Source organism: Carassius carassius, chromosome 37, assembly GCF_963082965.1.
Source record: "Carassius carassius chromosome 37, fCarCar2.1, whole genome shotgun sequence".
NCBI classification, from domain to species: Eukaryota; Metazoa; Chordata; class Actinopteri; order Cypriniformes; family Cyprinidae; genus Carassius; species Carassius carassius.
The window spans coordinates 16,759,529-16,779,979 of NC_081791.1; the positions used below are offsets into that span (position 1 = coordinate 16,759,529).

General features: G+C 38.2%; 1 protein-coding gene across 4 annotated transcripts in view; it reads left to right on the forward strand.

The window, feature by feature from the left end:
• LOC132118180 (tyrosine-protein phosphatase non-receptor type 11-like) overlaps window positions 1-20,451 on the forward strand; it is a 35,905-nt gene continuing 15,454 nt past the window's right edge. For 2 of the 4 annotated variants that reach the window (XM_059527830.1, XM_059527831.1), the window contains exons 1-2: window positions 6,961-7,136; window positions 13,968-14,090. In XM_059527830.1, coding sequence (XP_059383813.1) covers window positions 6,976-7,136; window positions 13,968-14,090 — 284 coding nt within the window. In that variant the 5' untranslated portion in view covers window positions 6,961-6,975. Of the gene's footprint in view, window positions 186-6,960; window positions 7,142-13,967; window positions 14,091-20,451 lie in introns of those variants that run through there. The other 2 variants (XM_059527832.1, XM_059527833.1) reach the window with 2 other exon arrangements.

Consider the following 20,451-nt stretch of genomic DNA (forward strand, 5'->3'; position numbering starts at 1 on the left):
CGGTGTGTGAGTGAGAGGCGGAGAGAGTGAATGAGAGCTGGGCGCTGTGTGACGCCCCTCGCTCGCGCTCAGCTCTGCTGCAGTGACTCGGCGGAGGCAGAATCGGTTTATTACTCTTTCCCCCTCAGTCAGCTCATACACTTTTGACATCTGACAGTTTCCAGGACGGCCATGACGTCTCGAAGGTAAGCTAAAGGCTACATTAAAACTGCGAGAGCGGGTGCTGAGTGTTACTGTTACTGTATGTATGAATGAATCGAGAACGACACGCAGCTCAGTGAGTCGATTCGGTCTTTACTCCAGGATCCTGATCCTGATCCTGTCTGACCCATTATACTGTTCGTTTAACGATTTTATACCATAGACTGTTTAGGAATAGTTTGTCTTATTTCCCCACCTTTTTTTTTTATTTTATTATTTTTCCTTGATTTCAGTAGCATGTAGATTGTAGCCTGTGTCGCTCTCGCTAACGGATGCTGAATATGATTAATCAGCGTAAATTCACTGTAACAGTTCTCCCTCTAATGCAGTATTTAAACTGTGCTTTGTTAGTTTATTGAGTCGTTATATTAGAATACTTATAGTAATTACCTCCTACTTTGTTTACTACGCCGTTGCTAAAATAATCACTTAAAACATTAAAGACAGAGATTTGAGATGGTAGATTGAAAAAATTTAGAAATGTGCACACAAGCTCTAATATAGCCAATATGTGGGCTAAATGTAACTGCAAAAAAATGTATTACTTTAAAATTTCACATTTGAAATAGTTTTCCTTGTGACATGTTCCCCACTATTCACACTTTATCCCGGGTTAGTCATTATTTATAGATTTCACTCTGCATGTTTGAAACTTCGGGTTAACGTCCTTATTTGCATATATGAGGTCAGTCAAATTGATTGGACAAATACAGCAAGCGGTATTAATAGCTGCTTGTCTAACTTAATCTTCTAAAACACAACTAAACAACTGTGTCGACTATTGTACAATGAACATTAATATTTAGTAAGGTAAGCCCTGAGGCATTTTATAATTGTATGTTGGAGCAGAGTTAGAAGTTAACAGGCCTTTAGTCGGTGTCAAAAAGACATTAACGCAAGGATGAGTGTGGTGTGACGCTGTTTTGTTTCCTAAAGTTTGACATATGATTTGTATTTCATTCTGAGTGTCATATCTGCATAAACAGAGATCTAAAGAGTCCCTGGGTTAATGCACCTACACAAAGAGCTGAAGCACACATCAGTTATTGTGAGTTTGCACAGGTGGCCTTGGGTAAATAACATAGAGCACGGGAACAACACTCAGTGTTGCTTTAAGCTTGCATTATCTACTGTATGCACTAACCGTTAACACACTATGTTTCAGGATTCAGTGCTGGTTATGTCTTTACCAGCAGCTTTCATTTGTCAGAGTAATAGTCTGTGATACTTTGGCCTTTACTGTGCCTCTACATCATCTGTTATATAAATAGTTCTGCTGCCAACAATTACCATTGACTATTATTAGCATCATTAGATTATCATTACTGATGTCCTTCTCATCTCATTAAAGGAATAGTTCACTGTTGTCCTTTACTTTTCCAGACTTGTATGACTGTTTCTTCAGTTGATAGCAGAAAGAGATGGTAGGGAATGTCAGCCTTAGCATCTTTTTCCATACAATGAAAGTGAATGTTGACTTAAACCTTCATCTCCGTTTGTGCATGTTCCACTGAAGAAAAAAAGTCGTACAGGTTTAGAAGAACATGAGGGTGAGTAAATGTTGACACGTCCCTTTTAACTGGTGTGAAAACTGATTTCACTTAACAGTACATAACAGAGGATAATCTGTCTAATATGCAAAAGTGCAGGGACCTATACTGTACATTTTGCAGATTTGCAGTTATCTGTGCTATACAAACAGGAAACTGAAAATTATTTAAATATAGGATTTACATATATTACGCGTACAAATGTTTTATTGTTCACAAGAGGTTTTGCAAAGAGAAGGCTAACAAAGTTACTTAGCTCATGTTACTTAGCTCAAAGTTACTTAGTTCATGCATATTTAACACATTGCCGTAAAGAACATTTATACTGCTCCTCGTTTTGGAAAGACCTAAAGAGATTTATTTTTATTATCCTTAAGTAATGTGGAATCATTTTTCTTGGTCACTTATCCAACCTGCTCCTTTTTTTGGCATTATTGTTATTTCTTTCTCTCTAGATCATAAAGCATCTTTTGTGTGCATGTGAGTAAGCGTGTACAGGAAAGAGGAAAAAGGAAGAGATGGCTCATTGCGTGGTTATTTTCGTGGGGTCATGAATATTTTGGTTGCATGAAAATAGTCGCCAGTTGTCAAAATTTCCACACTAAGAGATTCACTCATGTTCAAAGGTTTGGTGTCAGTAAGATGTTTTTAATGTTTTTGAAAGAAGTCTCTTATGCCCACCTGAAGCAAAAATACAATAAAGAAATTGTGAAACGGTATTTCAATTTAAAGTGTAAGTTTTCTGTTTTCATATACAGTAATTTAAAATGTAATTTATGCAACACTGAATTTTCAGCAGCTCTTACCCAAGTTTCAGTGTCACATGATCCTTTAGAAATCATTCTAATGATATACTGATTTGCTGCTCAAGAAACATTGTATCATCAATGTTAAAAACAGTTGTGCTGCTTACTGTAATATATTTGTTGTAACTGTGATACTTTCCCCCCCAATATTCTTTGATGAATAGAAATTAATTTATACAGCATCTATTTGATATAGAAACTGTATTATTTTAATGCATCCTTGCTAAATAAATGTATTAATTTCTTTCAACCAAACAGTATGTCGGTATTTGGTGTCAGTATGTCTGACAGTTTGACTTGTCTGAAAACAGAAGGGACAGGATCGGTAGTATAGTAAGCTGCCTTCAATGTGGTGAAATTAAATGAGATGAGAATTCCCCAAATTTCCAGGAATTCTGTTAGTTGTGACCAAAGGTTTGCTAAGAATTATAATTTTTTTTAATCACAGTCATCCATTTTTAAGCACTGGGATCATTGTAGTTTACATTTTCCTTGTGCTATTGGCATTTATGTTCAAATTAAAAAAAGTGTGACATTTGCATAATTTGTGGGTATTTTACATCATTGATGGCTTTATGATTTTCATTTATCATTTTATAAATGAACCCTTAAAAACAGGCCAGCAGACTCACAGCATGCCTCTAAACCCACAGTATTTATTATTTAAGGAATTATGTCTCATCAGATCAAATAAAGCATGGATTATACAGATTAATGTCTCCATAATCATGATATAGTTATTGGAGATGGTGTGTTGAAGTATACAGATGTTGTGCATTTCATTGTTCATATCATAAATCACCACCTTTTTTATTTTTCACCTAGACTCTCCTTTTAGGACGCAAAGCCAGGTCTTGATCCCAATCCAGGAGGCTATTTCTGTTGGAAGGGTTGTTATCAGCTGTTGAGAATTTGAATATGATCGTTGACGTTAGATTTTGTTTCACATGTCCTTGGGCTGTCTAACCCAGGGTGAGTTCAAAAATGGCAACATATTTCTCCCTCAAGGGGGGAGAGAGGCTGCTACCGCGTCTAGCCTTGAATGTACCATTCTAGTTATGTGAATTGAATTGATTTGACCTTACATGTATGTGCTTGGGGACTTGCGGTTAATCAGTTAACTTGGGGTTGGGGGTTAATAAATTAACACTTTCAGATATGCTGGCATAATGTCCCGTAGCTTTAACTGGGCGGGCGGCATCCTTACCCATATACAGTATATATATATATATGACGGGCATCGCATACAAAATTAAAGTTTTTATTTAAATAATATATGTATGTGTTTATTATTATATGTAATACACACACATACAGTATATATATATATATATATATATATATATATATATATATATATATATATATACATACAGATTTGCTGCCGTAATGTCCCATAACTGACTGGGTGGCACCCATATACTCATATCTGACACTATGTATATATCTACACACTACTGGTCAAAAAAGTTTGGAATAACTTATTTTAAATATTTTCTATTATGCTTACTATTGCTACATTTATTTGATCAAAAGTACAGTAAACCAGTAATATTAATAAGTATTATTTTAAATGTTTCTACAGTATATTAAAATATTTTCAAATGAACTGTATTCATGTGATGACAAAGCTACAGTTTCATCAACTGTTATTACAGCGTGCAGTGTCACATGATCCTTCAGATATCATTCTCAAATTCAATTATCAGTTATTATCAGTTATAGGAATTTAATTAAAAAAAAATGTAGCAAGGATGCATTAAATAGAACAAAAGTGACAATAAAGATATTTATAATGTTTAAAATAAAATAAAACTATAAAAAAATACTAATCCTGAGAAAATTACCAGAATTAAATAAAATCAATAAATAACATTAAGCTGATGAACAGATGAAGTAAAATGAGACAAACTACAAGGCCGTGTGTTTAAACTGACTCACCACGTCACCGCTAGACTGACATGTGGCAGCATAATCAGCTTTTCTAAAAATATCAGTAACGGTACCAAAATCCAGCCACAGGGACCTGTCTGCCCCCAATATAGACGCGAGAGGGTCTTTGAAGCTGATTTGGGGGTACTATATATATCACTTTTTGTCACCGAGCCTGCTTCTTTAAATAGCCAACAAATAGTGTTGAACTTGAGACATTATGTAAGAGGGAAGAGGCAGCTCACTGTGTGCACGTGGGTCTGTGTGTTTCCCCTGTCAGAACACTGCTGCAGCACTTTCCGCCTGATATCACTCACTCTCTCTCTGGCCCTCATTGTACAGCCCATTTGTGCCCCCGAGTTATCATAAGCTAGAGGGTCTCTGGCGTCACTCAACAGTATGTGCCAATATGGATGTTACAACAGAGGATTGTGTGGCTATTCCTGTTTTAGATATTTTTAATCTTATTTGCATATTGGTTTTATTATTACTAAAATTGTTATATTATTTTTTTAATATTATTTATTCTATTGTATTTATTTATTTATATCAGGCTGCAAGCTAGACAATGGCTGTTAATTATTAAACCAGAGGAGAAAGTCATGCATTTATTTTATCGAAGAGGAAGCTGAAAGAACAGAAGCGCTCTTCCTTTGCATTCATTAATCTGACCATTATAACACTAATGGCCTCAGATTACATTTATAGTGTCCTTATGAGATTTTATAAGGTTTAAAGGGAAGTTGCAGGTCAATATTACTTCCATGATGAAGCATGAAAGAGAAGTGATAAGACTTAAAGCCGAAGCGGACCATTTTTTGACCTTAAAATACTTTGTGCCCAAGTTTAAGATGTGGAGATGGCCAAAAGTGAGGAATTTGTACAGTAGGTTAATTCCTTGGAAGTCTAAACACTGACTCTTTGGCAGAAAACACCGGCATTTTTTTTTTTTGAGCATCCTGGCAAAGCAACATTGGCTCAAACAGTGAGTCTGAACTGTCTGTTTGTCCAACAAATGGCAGATGGCAGGGAAACCTTTCAAAATTATTCTTTGCAATTATGAAATGACACACTTGAGCTTTAACTAAAGCTTAAGGTTTAAACTCTAAACATGATATTGTGTCCAGCTCCGTTCTGGGGAAATCCGTTTTTTTCCTGGCGATCAGTTTTGTCCTAATTCTCTCAGTCCCATAGTGACTCATGCCAAAGTTTGTCTGTAATTAGAAAAAAGCTTTGTAAGCCAGAGCAGTACATTTTATTCACATGTATACTCTGTCTCTTTTAAAATCAATTACTTCATTACTTGGCAAGCATTTTTCACTTATGCAACCTAAAGTAGCGGTGCATACTGTTTGCATAAGCTGGCAAGTGCACACTAAAAGTGCTTGAGCACAGGCATAAACCATTCTTCAAACTTCAACATGTTTAAAAAAGAAGTCACTGTTGTTTTAAAGTAGCATTATTTCGTAATAAAGTTAGCAAATGCATAATTCTTGTTACATTTTGTTAGATGTATGCATAGAACAAGAAAAAAAGTTTCATAACATTTAGAAGTTTTATTGTAAGATAAGATATTTTTTGATTTTTTAGCTTTTATTACGAAAGGACACATTCAATTAGTAAAAAATGCCAATATAGATATTTATAAAGTTACAAAAACTTTCTATTTCAAATAAATGCTGTTAACCATTTTTTTTTATCAAAGAATCTTCCACACTAATAATAATAATAATAATAATAAATGTTTCACAAAGACACCAAATTCCCTACAGATTTCTTAAGACTGGAGTAATTGCTGCTGAAATTTCAGGAAATTTCAATTTGGCAACAGAGAGAATATATATATATATATATATATATATATATATATATATATATATATATATATATATATATATATATATATATATATATATATATATATTCAAATACTGTAATTTGTAAAAATAATAATAATAATAATAATACTTACTGTATTTCTTTTTTCTTTTTTGATCAAATAAATACAACCTTGGTGAGCATAAGAATCTTCTTTCAAAAGCATGAAAGCTTTTACTTATCCCAGAGTATATGGGCGTGCACCTTGTTTTTACTGTAAGTCCAATATTCCTATTATCTGATATCATAAAATACAAATATTAAAATATCTATAGTTTGTCAGGATGCTTTAGTACCCAAGCTGCTTTGAATATAATCTTGTACTGTACAACTTCATTTTATTTTTTAATTTTTCTTTTGCTGCCTTCAATGGTGAGTGCAGTGTTGTTTTTTCTAGAAGCAGCCACTCTCAATTTAAACCTAATGGTAGCACAGATAAAGATAAGGGGTGTAAGAGTGTGTCAGGCAGCATGGCGACGCTGCGTCACGTTCAGAGAGAGAAAGAGAGAGAGAGAGAGCACGAGAGGGGGGGGGGGGGGGGGTAGGAGGGATGGACAGTTGCTCAAAAGCTGATTGTACTGGCTGGCTTTCCTATCAGGGCAGCTCACATGCATCCAAATCCCAGATTAAACACCCCCCATCTCTCTTTCCAACCAGCAGCACTCCTACAAGTCCCTGCCCCCTCTCTTCCTCCTTGTGTAACTGTACTGAGCGTGGATTACCAAACTCTGAAGCAAAGCAGGGGCTCTGACAGGCTCCGAACAGAATGGTGAGGTAGGAACATGAGGCATTAGTTGCTGTTATCATTTTGTAACCAGACTATGCTGTTTTCATGGCCGAAATCACATGCAATAGCGCTGCACATTTCTTTCGGGGCTGCTGCTTGTGCAGGAGTGTGTGCGCACTTTGCCGGATGGTTTGTGGTTTGTTGTGGCTGTGTGTGTTGTCCTGAAGAGCTGCTGGGAGCTCAGTGAGGCTTAGAAGTGACCTGGAGCTGTTTGTTCCTGGGTGCAGATCCTTGCCTGAAAGTCTGCGTCTGTACAGACCTGTTCAAGTAAAGGACCAGACGGTCTCCATCACAAGAGAAACACATCCAGCTGCTGTATTTATTATTTTTTTTTTTTGCTACATGCAATCTTTATTTTTTATTATCATGAAACTGGGAAGTTGTTGTCATCTGTTCCTATAGTTTCAGAGAAAAAATTTGTCAAGAGCTGAGAGCAGTTTTGGGAACTGAAAAGAAAGGTTAAGGGGTCAGACTAAGCCCACTATCATTGTTTTATGAAAATACATAAAAGCTTAGCTGGGATTAGTGTCACCTGCTGTTTAACAGAATGCAAAATGAAGATTCCATACAGTATATGTATTTTCTGATGATCCCTATCCCACAATTATCTACTAAGATGTTTACCAAACATAGAGCAAACATAAGAAGCAGTATTTCTTCAATCAAATTTTATTTATATATTTTTTATTTTTTTTCAATATCGTAATGAAGTATTTGAAGTCTCAGTTAAATATTCTAAAACTGAATATTCTGGTCTTTTGCTTTAATGTTGCAGAAATGATGTAGAACCCATGTACTATCAGCTAATGTATGATGACATGTTTATCTATACAGCACAGACCTCGTTTTATGCTATATCTCTCTTTCAGTTCTTCATGGCATCTAGGGCATGTTTATAAAACAGGGCAATTTATAGATATATTAAAATATCTATTTTCTTGTATGCCCTTTACACTGTAAAAAAAAAAAAAGGTTGCCTCAATTGATCAGACATTCCCTCAAAACATAAACTCAAACAGGGTGGCAATAAATGCCATAAGATGTCCTTTGTATATATAAATGTATTACTTTTTTACTAGGAATATCATTGTGGTAATTTAATTTCATTGTGGTAAACTAAAACAGTGTCATTTCCAAAAACGAGAACTAATAAACATTTATAGACTGTGCACATTGTCTCACACACACACACACACACACACACACAATACCAAAAAACATAACTAGGACTATTTTAATTTAAACATTCATATCTTGTCTTGTTGAATATTATACATATTTTAGCATAATTTATAAGTTATTTCAGGCATTTTACTTCCAAAGCCCATTGTTCATTCAGTGTTTTACTGTATAATTGTGTATTTTCTTATTGTTAAATGTGTTAAATATTAATATATAATAAAATGTTTCCCTGTATATGGTATGGCAAATCAGTTACGTGTTTTTACATTCTTTTCTTTTACAATACTTTAATTTGTGTACAAATTAGTTTCTAGGATATAGTTGCTTGGACTAGCTTTTTTGAAAGTCACTGTCAGGAGGAAAAGTGCTGACAGAAATGTCAATGAATTATTAACCCACATACATTTGAATATTTTTGCTTTAATGGCAAACTCTACAAAAGATTGGGAAGTTAGTGACTATGCATAATGATGATGTGACAGGAGGGGAAAATATAGACCTTCTGACAAACATAGAATCATAAGCAGTGAGTCATGACGAGGAGTGATGGGGAGTGATTACTAATGCTCACAGGTAGCCTCCACGATAAGAGACAACATCAAGGGTGCTACAACACTTCTTCTGCAGTGAAAAACTGGAGGAAGTGAGTGATAGAGGGAGAATAATGAGTTAGAGTTTAAACTCACAGTATCAGGGTAAGACGCATACTCACATCTGTTCGTTAAGACCTCTGCTTTTCAATACAAGTTAATCTTTAGAAAATACGTGAGGCATTCTGTAGAATATTTTGACTTGTTTAAAGTAATGATCAAGAATTAGGTTGAAAACTGTGCATTGTCACTAAATCTTAACACATTAAATTTATGAAAAGTGACAGTAAAATCATTATAATGTTAGAAAAGATACAATTACATGTAAATGTTTTTCTTTAGAATTTTGATCAAATAATCCACACAACTGTTTTCAACATTGATAATAATAAGAAATGTTTCTTGCCACCAAATCAGAATATTAGAGTGATTATTTAAAGGATCATGTGACACTGAAGACTGGAATAATTATGCTGAATATTCATCACTGGAATAAATTACATTTTCAAATGTATTAAAGTAGAGAATACTTTTCTATAATTATAATATTTCACAATAATACAATTTTTACTATATTTTTTATCAAATAAATTCAGCCTTGGTGTGCAGAAGAGGCTTCTTGAAAATCTTGCTGACCCCTAACCTTTGAACAGTAATGTGTATATAATAGCAATCATACAATGTGGTCAGGATTTGCACAGTTCTGTCAAGATGAAAGTAAGGGACCCACGTGCGGTCACTTAAAGTGAAATTAAGAGATGGGGCCCCTAGCAGGCTGCCACTCTTGGAAACAGCACACCCATAAAATTACTCCTGACCCCTGGACGGCCATTCACAAAGCCTTCTTACATGAGGGAGCCGGTGTATGAACAGACTGGCTGACAAACAGCTGGGGCCCAACATCAGACCAGATTACACATGACCTCTTGTCCCCCCATCAACCCTGAAGGATTAGGGAATAACTTTTCAAACACTGCAATCGTCACTGATTAGAACTAGCATTCGCCATGAAATTGAACACAAATATACATACTGTATGTAGGGTACCCACGGGTCCTTGAAATCCTTGAAAGTTTGTGAATCTGAAAAAAAAAAATTCAAGGCCCTGGAAAGTTTTTGAAAATAAACATACATTGATGCAAGTCCTTGAAAGTGCTTGAATTTATTTTGTGCAAGAAGTTTTCTGAAAAAAAAGAAAAATCCATATTATTTCCTCTGGTCTGCTAATGTGTTATTTCAAGGCCAATGCCTAGAAGCTTGCTTGATTTACATTACTGACGTGCATTTACACGTTACGTTAAGTGTTTCACGTGTGAGGTACTTTGTGTTTTACGTTGCCATGATGTTAGAGCGACCATATTTCCTCTTTTTCCCGGACATGTCCTCTTTTTGCACACAAAAAAATTCTGAATCGCCCAAAATGTCGGGAATTCTGCTTTTACTTTCTACAGTCGCCAGTGTGTTTTTATAATAAAAATGCTTTTTGTATTAAAATGGCGTTCCCGCTAAATTTCTGACCATTATTGCCTGCTCCCGTGATTTTTGTGTCCCTGCAAACATTCTAATATTGCATAATTTTCAAGCATCAGGGAGCCGCTATCAATAACACAGAGTATTTAAATCTCTCTAGAATCAGCCATCTCTCTCTCCTCAACCTGTGATCAGTCAAATCTGACTCCTGCAGCTCGTGTTGAATGCAGGGTTGCCAAGTCCTCTTTTTTTTCCTCCTATGGCTTCATTTAAACTGTTAATGGATTGATTTTCCCCGTGGGTTAAAGGTTTGAAATGTTGCTTAATTAAATTTGACTAAAATGCTTGTATTGAAACATTTAGCATTTTGCATATGATAAAACTGTGCTAAATGTTAATTTTTGTGAAGGAGGGCCACTGGTAGGAAGCTTTTTTAGCTGTGTTTATGATCAATATGCATAACAGTTAAAATGCTTGTATTGAAACATTTAGCATTTTGCATATGATAAAACTGTGCTAGATGTTAAGTTTTGTGCAGGAGGGCCACTGGTAGGAAGCTTTTTTAGCTGTGTTTATGATCAATATGCATAACAGTTAAAATGCTTGTATTGAAACATTTAGCATTTTGCATATGATAAAACTGTGCTAGATGTTAAGTTTTGTGCAGGAGGGCCACTGGTAGGAAGCTTTTTTAGCTGTGTTTATGATCAATATGCATAACAGTGACTGTAAAATATGTATTTTAGGTATGGAAATGACATATTTTCAGTTTTGATATTTGGGATATGGTCATTGCACTACTTTGGGCACTACTTTAACCCTCTGAGGTCTAAGGGTATTTTTGGGGCCTGGAGTAGTTTTGTCATGCCCTGACATTTGTGCTTTTTTCAGTTATAAACATCTAAATTGCTCAAGTCTAATCTCACTGTTATCAGCACAAACTGGGCTATAACAATATGTGAGCAGCATGTGTGTACGATTGTGTTTTTGAGAAAAAAATGTTATGCGTGGTTATTGAAAAACTAAAAATGTTAAATCACTTGAATAAGGCAATAAAACACATAAAGAACATTGGTTACCGGGACTTTTGAGAATTGGAACTTGTAGCCTAGAATTTTTATGTCTAAATGATGTGAAAATCATTTTGTTTACTCACTCACAGAAAACAATATATTGATTTACATTTTCTAAGACACTTTTTGTTGGTAAAAGTCATATGCGAGTAGGCGTCAACTATCATGAATATCATTGTGATTTACACCTGAGAAGACAAAGGCCCGCATAATGAGCTGCATAATGAGCCTTTCAGTCATCTGTGCCACTGAGAGGAAGGAGTTACAAGAAAGAATGTGAGGACAAAATAAATATATATCATTTTATGTTTGTAGTTTATTTAGAATATATTTATTTATCCCACAACATAATTTAATATTCACTTGCGAGTGCAGTTAAACAGTTTATTAGGAACAATCAAAGCTGACTTTCAAACTGAATTTTTTTGCATCATTACTCCAGTCACACAATCCTTCAGAAATCCTTTTAACAATCTGATTTTCTACAAAAAAAATATTATTATTATTATTATTATTATTGAAAAGAGCTGAGAATATTTTTTCAGGTTTTTTGGGATAAATTGAAAGAACAGCATTGTTTGTTCCATTTCTTACAGTTACACATATTATTTACATCAAGCTTTTGAATGGTATAGTAGTGTATATTGTTATTGAAACTTTATAATGTTTCACTTGATTATACATTTAGTCAGGAATTATAGTTTGGAAAAAGTCTAACTAGTAAAATGTTTACACGTTATTTGAAAACTAGTACAAGTATATAAATAAATAAAAAGAGACTTACTCATGTTTATGATCTCTGCTGAATAAAGTGCTTCTTTCATTTTTTTCTGGGGAAATCCAAATCTCAAATCCTGAGGTAATCCACATCACATCTTTTTGGGGTGAATTATGTCTTATTCCTCTCATCGCGAAACAAAGAGTAAAATAAAATAAATTGAACAGTCTCGCTGCTTTATCTTCTGTTGTATGGGCGTATTCAAGCCGCGTGCTTCAGTGAAACATTAGAATCTGAATAGCGCGTTCAGCGCGGGGGCGTGGTCACATTAGAAGATAATGAAGAGAGACGTGACAAACGGACATCGCGTTGTTTTCATATGGATTACTTTATCACAGAATATTTGTTTTCGGCAGCACTTGTTTAAAAAGTAGATTAAAAGTAGACATGTCAGACTTTCTATAGATATATCTATCATGTTTCTTCGTTGAGTATTCACTGAGTTACAGTTCATTTTAATAACGCGTTTGTAAATGAAGATCAGCGCAGACAAAGGCTGCAGACAGCACACCTTGTTTGTTATCTTTATTTTATAAATGCACAAAGTTTTATTGTTATTATGTCTGTATACAAAAAAGCAGACCCTTTACAGATTCGATTGATGTATCGATCTTATCTGTACGATCAAAACTGAAAGTGTAATTTAAGTTCTTTTTGGGGTTATCAGGAGAAAATGACTCATAACGCGTATACGCATTAATCGACTCGAAAGGGTTAACCACCAACCAACCACACCCCAGCCGCCTGCCCCGCCTACACCTACTGTCCTTTTTTTGGAAAACTGAAATATGGTCAGCCTAATGTTGAATTACTTTGCTTATTAAGATAATGTAAACCCATGAGGCAAGAAAAATTTCTGGTTACATGAGCCTAAGCTCTTTTAAATAAACAGAAATACAACAAATATTGGATTGGATATATATTATATTTTTTAATGTCATATTTTGTAATATTGGTGTTTTTTATTTTTGTAGTATGAATTTTTTTTCTCTTTCAATATTTTAAGGAGGCACTGCCTCCCTTGCCTCCTTGAAGGAAATGCCCGATAAATAAATATATGTGTGTGTGTGTGTGTGTGTGTGACCTTGGACTACAAAACCAGTCTTAAGTGTAATTTTTTTTAAATTGAGATTTATACATTATCTGAAACTGAATAAATAAACTTTCCATCGATGTACTGTATGGTTTATTAGGATCGGGCAATATTTGGCTGAGATACAACTATTTGAAAACCTGGAATCTGACAAGGGTGCAAAAAATAAAAAATACTGAGAAAATCCCCTTTGTATTTGTCCAAATGAATTCTTAGCAATGCATATTACTAATCTAAAATTACGTTTTGATATATTTCTGGTAGGAAATTTACAAAATATCTCCATGGAACATGATCTTTACTTAATATCCTAATGATTTTTTAGCAATTGCTAAAAATATACCCCAGCAACTTAAGGTTTTGTGGTCCAGGGTCACACACATATATATCATAAACATTATAAAAGTCTTTACTGTCACTTTCAATCAAGTATTCAGCATACTTGCTGAATAAAAGTAATAATTTCTTCATACTGACCCAACTTTTCAACAGTAGTGTAAAAAAATGAAGCATAAAAGTTGTACCAGTGAATTTGTCAGAATTTTGCCTCCCAGTGTACGTTTACTTAACTATTGAGCATCAAGTCTTGGTCTCTTTGCTGAGCATGTCATTTTACTTTCATTTCAGGTGGTTTCATCCCAACATCACTGGGATAGAGGCAGAACACCTGCTCCTGACACGGGGCGTCCATGGCAGCTTTCTAGCAAGACCCAGCAAGAGCAATCCAGGAGACTTCACTCTCTCTGTCAGGTCGGCATATTTACTGTCCTGTCGTGTGCACTCCTCCACATCTGTCCCACTGCGCTTCTGCTCTTTAATTATGCTTTTTTTATCACTGGACTCTCATGTCGTTTGTGAAGTTGAGAATGAATTGCATCTCTCTTGTTAAATGTTTATCTGTGTGTTACTGATTTCATAGAAGTCTACTTGGTCTAGCTGGCCGTTTCTATGCTTGGAAAAGCATTAAATTGCTTGTTTGTGTCATAGATTTCTATGTCAAGTCCATGTTTATTTCATGCAGTGAAAACTCAAGAGATTACTTTATAAAATACAAACACAATAGGGAATATTCACTAAATAGTACAATGCAATACAGTGCAATGTGTCAGAGCATATTGAGGATTACATCTGTATTTTTATTGGTTGCGATCAGTATTAGATGCTTAAACATGGATGACGATAATAGACAGCACTTTCCATCGCATTTTCTAGAACCTCTGGGCTTTTAAGTTACCCCTGGGCTGGTGCTTAAGGATAACATTGTCAGCTTGTGGACAGGTCTGTGAGCCATTGCAACTGCTTGTCCGATGAGTGATTGGGTTGAGTTGATGGACAGGGAGAGAGAGAAAAGCAGGCTTTCAAAATAGCGTTAAGATGTGGAGGCCGTGGAGCCCCAGACCTGTTGTTTGTGGTTATGGTGGTAAGACCTCTCACCGTACAGTATCTAATGTTCTCCAGAACTCAGGCCACGTGGCTCAGCTCCACCACAAGCCTTTAGGGCCGGGGCCCAGCTGCCTGTAGACTGATTTATCTGCCCAGCTTTGAAGCGATGAGGTCAGCTTATTCTGATTAGGTAATAGTGAAGGCTGAAGATTAGTGTATTGATGGACATATGTTTTGTGCTTTTCAGCAGCAAATTACTTGAATATACACAGACATAGCTCTGTTCCTAATTCCTAATGCTGCTTTCGTAACTACTGTATCGTGAAACCTCTTGAGTGAACTATTTGGAATGCAGTGCATAGGTTGCAACTCTGTGCGGCATTCAGATAATGCTCCACAACTCTCATTTGGTTTTATTAGAGTTTGACATCAGCAGACTTTGAACTAATTTTATTTTTATGTACCAGTATTAATTGCAATCACCCACCATTCTGGATTGTATTTTTTTTTTCAGAACTGTTGCAGCACATTCTATAATTGCCAACAACTTAAAAAAAAAAAATCCAACCAATGAAATGGTATTATATTTGAAATTCCTCTTGCAGAATTAATGCCGAATTTATAGTTTACTTTTAAGATTTTTGCATAATATCTTATACTGTTTTTGGGTTTTATTCATATTTATAAAGAGATGTCTAAAAAGCTGATTGCTTGATCTTTTTTTGTTTATTTTTTATTCACAGTGATTAACTCAATTGCAAAACCACCCATTTTTACTTTTATTTTACTTTTTGCTTTATAAAAAAATTTGGTGGTTTTAATATACTAAATGCATTGATGTAATCAAATTTTTTTTTAGGAAAATTCAAAATGATCAAGAACAGCTGAGATGACTGACCCATATTTATTACATGCCATTGTCACGATCGGTGATACAGGAAACCAGAAGATAGAACCAAGTGCGGGTAAGTCATTTATTAGGGGTTAATCCACAGAGAATAAACAGTCCAGGCATGAGTCGAAAACCAGAAAAGCAATCCAAACATAAACTAAACAAGAAGACAAGGCAAGGCAAGGCAAGGCAAGGCAAGGCAAGATGACGGACATGAATTAACATCAACATTAAACAAGGACTCCGTAACACAGACTCAGACAGACCGGGTATAAATACACAAAAGGATAATGGGGAAACTGGAGACAGGTGGGGAACAATCAATTAACTAAACAAGGAGGAAGGTGACCAAATAAGGAGACAGGAAGTGATAATATGATACACACCGTGGGAACCGGAGGACACCTAGTGGAAACCCAGGGAACACAACCCAGACACTGTGACAGTACCCCCCCTCTACGGAGCGGCTCCTAGACGCTCCAAGACAGACACAGAACAGAGACCAGGAGGGAGGCGGACAGGTGGAGGCTCAGGGGGAGGGACGGAGGGTCAGCAAAGAAAAACATGGGGAACAGGCACCAGAATGTAAACACAAAACAGGAAGACCAGGAGGGAGGAAGACCGGAGGAGGTTCAGGGGGAGGGACGGAGGGCCAGACTAACAGAAAGGAACAGGGACAGAAATTAACACAAAAACAAAAAGCAAAAAACAACATGAAGCCCCCCAGGGCGGAGCAGAAGACCACCACGTCCTTGTGGTCGAGGCCAGAGTCCCCCAGGGCGGAGCAGAAGACCACCATATCCTTGTGGTCAGGGCGGAAGGCCCCCAGAGCGGAGCAGAAGACCACCACAGCCATGCGGTCAGGACCAGAGCCCCACAAGGTGGAGCAGACCTTCGTGCGGCTGGACCAACGGGACGACGAAACTCTGGTAATCCCCTGGTGTCATTACTGGACTCCAGAAGATTGGTGCTGGCCTGACACTGCTCATGAAGATCATTGGTGACTTGTATTTGCTCATGAAGATCAGAGGTGACTTGCCTTTGTTCATGAAGATCAGAGGTGACTTGCCTTTGTTCATGAAGATCAGAGGTGACTTGCCTTTGTTCATGAAGATCAGAGGTGACTTGCCTTTGTTCATGAAGATCATAGGTGACTTGCCTTTGTTCATGAAGATCAGAGGTGACTTGCCTTTGTTCATGAAGATCAGAGGTGACTTGCCTTTGTTCATGAAGATCAGAGGTGACTTGCCTTTGTTCATGAAGATCAGAGGTGACTTGACTCAGTCCATGAAGATCAGAGGTGACTTGACTCAGTCCATGAAGATCAGAGGTGACTTGACTCAGTCCATGAAGATCACCGGTGACTTGACTCAGTCCATGAAGATCACCGGTGACTTGACTCAGTCCATGAGGATCACCGGTGACTTGACTCAGTCCATGAGGATCACCGGTGACTTGACTCAGTCCATGAGGATCACCGGTGACTTGACTCAGTCCATGAGGATCACCGGTGACTTGACTCAGTCCATGAGGATCACCGGTGACTTGACTCAGTCCATGAGGATCACCGGTGACTTGACTCAGTCCATGAGGATCACCGGTGACTTGACTCAGTCCATGAGGATCACCGGTGACTTGACTCAGTCCATGAGGATCACCGGTGACTTGACTCAGTCCATGAGGATCACCGGTGACTTGACTCAGTCCATGAAGATCACCGGTGACTTGACTCAGTCCATGAAGATCACCGGTGACTTGACTCAGTCCATGAAGATCACCGGTGACTTGACTCAGTCCATGAAGATCACCGGTGACTTGACTCAGTCCATGAAGATCACCGGTGACTTGACTCAGTCCATGAAGATCACCGGTGACTTGACTCAGTCCATGAAGATCACCGGTGACTTGACTCAGTCCATGAAGATCACCGGTGACTTGACTCAGTCCATGAAGATCACCGGTGACTTGACTCAGTCCATGAAGATCACCGGTGACTTGACTCAGTCCATGAAGATCACCGGTGACTTGACTCAGTCCATGAAGATCACCGGTGACCAGCCCTGACTCTGGAAGGATCACCGGCACCTGACTCGACTCTGGGGAGTTCACCGGCACCTGACTCGACTCTGGGGAGTTCACCGGCACCTGACTCGACTCTGGGGAGTTCACCGGCACCTGACTCGACTCTGGGGAGTTCACCGGCACCTGACTCGACTCTGGGGAGTTCACCGGCACCTGACTCGACTCCGGAGGGTCAACTGGAACCTGACTCGACTCCGGAGGGTCAGCTGTGACTCTCATCCTGTGCAGCCATCTTGGGCCATGACTCTGGACAGGTGGCCATCTTGTACTGTGGTTCTGGGCTGGCGGCCATCTGGGGTTGTGTCGCTGGACTGGCGGCCATCTTGTACTGTGGCGCTGGACCGGTGGCCAATTTGGGCATTGGCGCTGGGTTAGCGGCCATCTTGTGCTGTGGCGCTAGACTGACGGCCATCTTGGGCATTGGCGCTGAACCGGTGGCCAATTTGGGCATTGGTGCTGGGCTAGCGGCCATCTTGTACTGTGGCGCTGGGCCGGTGGCCAATTTGGGCATTGGCGCTGGGTTAGCGGCCATCTTGTGCTGTGGCATTGGACAGACGGCCATCTTGTGCTGTGGCGCTGGACCGGTGGCCAATTTGGGCATTGGCGCTGGGTTAGCGGCCATCTTGTGCTGTGGCGCTAGGCTGACGGCCATCTTGGGCTGTGGGGCTGAACCGGTGGCCAATTTGGGCATTGGCGCTGGGCTGGCGGCCATCTTGGGCTGTGGGGCTGGAACATTGGCCAATTTGGGCATTGGCGCTGGGTTAGCGGCCATCTTGTGCTGTGGCGCTGGGCTGGTAGCCAGTTTGGGCAGTGGTGCTGGACTGGTGGCCATCTTGGGTTGTGGCGCTTGGCTGGTTGCCATCCTGGGCAGTGGTGCTGGGCTGACGACCACCCCGCCGGAAGAGACCGAAGTGGCTGGGGCATCCCACCGAAGCCGATGCTGCAGGTAGCGCACAAATTCCCAGAATTCCAGTGTCTCTAACTGCGCCATCTCCTCCTGAGACACTGGATCATCCAGCCCGCCATTAAAATAGTCCTTTAGGGCCGCATCGTTGTAACCCATGCCCTCGGCCAGGGACCAGAACACCTGAGCCAGGGTCCCCACTTCATTGCCCTCTTGGCGGAGGGCGATCAACCGAAGATACTTGGCTCGCCGCTCCGCCATCTTGGCTGGGGAATGGAAAAACGACATACCGCCGGTTCCTAGAATGACGGAGTCCTTCTGTCACGATCGGTGATACAGGAAACCAGAAGATAGAACCAAGTGCGGGTAAGTCATTTATTAGGGGTTAATCCACAGAGAATAAACAGTCCAGGCATGAGTCGAAAACCAGAAGAGCAATCCAAACATAAACTAGGCAAGGCAAGGCAAGGCAAGGCAAGGCAAGGCAAGGCAAGGCAAGGCAAGGCAAGGCGACAGACATGAATTAACATCAACATTAAACAAGGACTCTGTAACACAGACTCAGACAGACCGGGTATAAATACACAAAAGGATAATGGGGAAACTGGAGACAGGTGGGGAACAATCAATTAACTAAACAAGGAGGAAGGTGACCAAATAAGGAGACAGGAAGTGATAATATGATACACACCGTGGGAACCGGAGGACACCTAGTGGAAACCCAGGGAACACAACCCAGACACTGTGACAGCCAGAGGTGGAAAGAGTACAAAAATATTCTACTCAAGTAAAAGTACCATTACATTAATGAAATTTTACTTAAGTACAAGTAAAAGTACCAGTCTAAAAATCTACTCAAGTAAAAGTAAAAAGTAGCTCATTTTAAATTTACTCAGAGTAAAAATTACTTAGTTACATTTTAACAGTGGGAGGGAGTCAAAAATGGGACAGGCCAAGGGTGTCAAACTCAGTTCCTGGAGGGCCACAGTTTAGATTTAACCATAATTAAACACACCTGATCCAGCTAATCTAATCATTTAGGTTTATTTGAAAACTAAATGATATGTGTGCTGGAGCAGGGTTAGAACTAAACTCTGCAGGGCTATGGCCCTCCAGGAACTGAGTTTGACACCCCTGGGATAGGTCTATTAATCTCAAACTAGTTGTTTTTAATTAAAGGAATCAGTTATTTTGAATAATAAAACATTTGTGCTGTTACCAGGCAAATCAGTATCAACAAACTCATCTTTTAATGCAGAGGAAATGCAGAATATTCATTGGAAGTGGCATTTAGATGTATTACACTGTTTAGTGCAGGACAAGAATGCATTTAACCTGCAGTTACAAATGCATGAATAATGTTTTGATATACAAGGCATAAAATGTTGAATACTCATTTGAAATTATAAGAAATTAATTATTTTAAAAAAATCAAAAGATACTTTAAATGTGAAATTAAAATGGCCAGTATGTGTCAGCAAGTCACTGTTAATAAGTGAGTCATTGCGATTGAACCGAATCACGTTGCTCAGAGACGCAAAACTGTGCTTTGGTGGCTGTGTTTGGAATTATTTTCTGTTGTTGAAATAGAACTAAAAAAGGCAATATGGTGTCTAAAACGCAAGTCTCTTAATTAACTTGTTTACTGAACTGTTATATATATGTATGTATATATTCATGATGATTTTTGGAGGAAAAGACGACCTTCTTTGTGTGATTTTGATTTAATATATGAAATTATATAAATATGTGAATTTTCTGCCCCTATATCTTCAATTTTGTGATCATTCTAAATGCATTTTAGGAGACTGAATCACACAGTGAAAGAACGCACTATAAATGCGCACGCA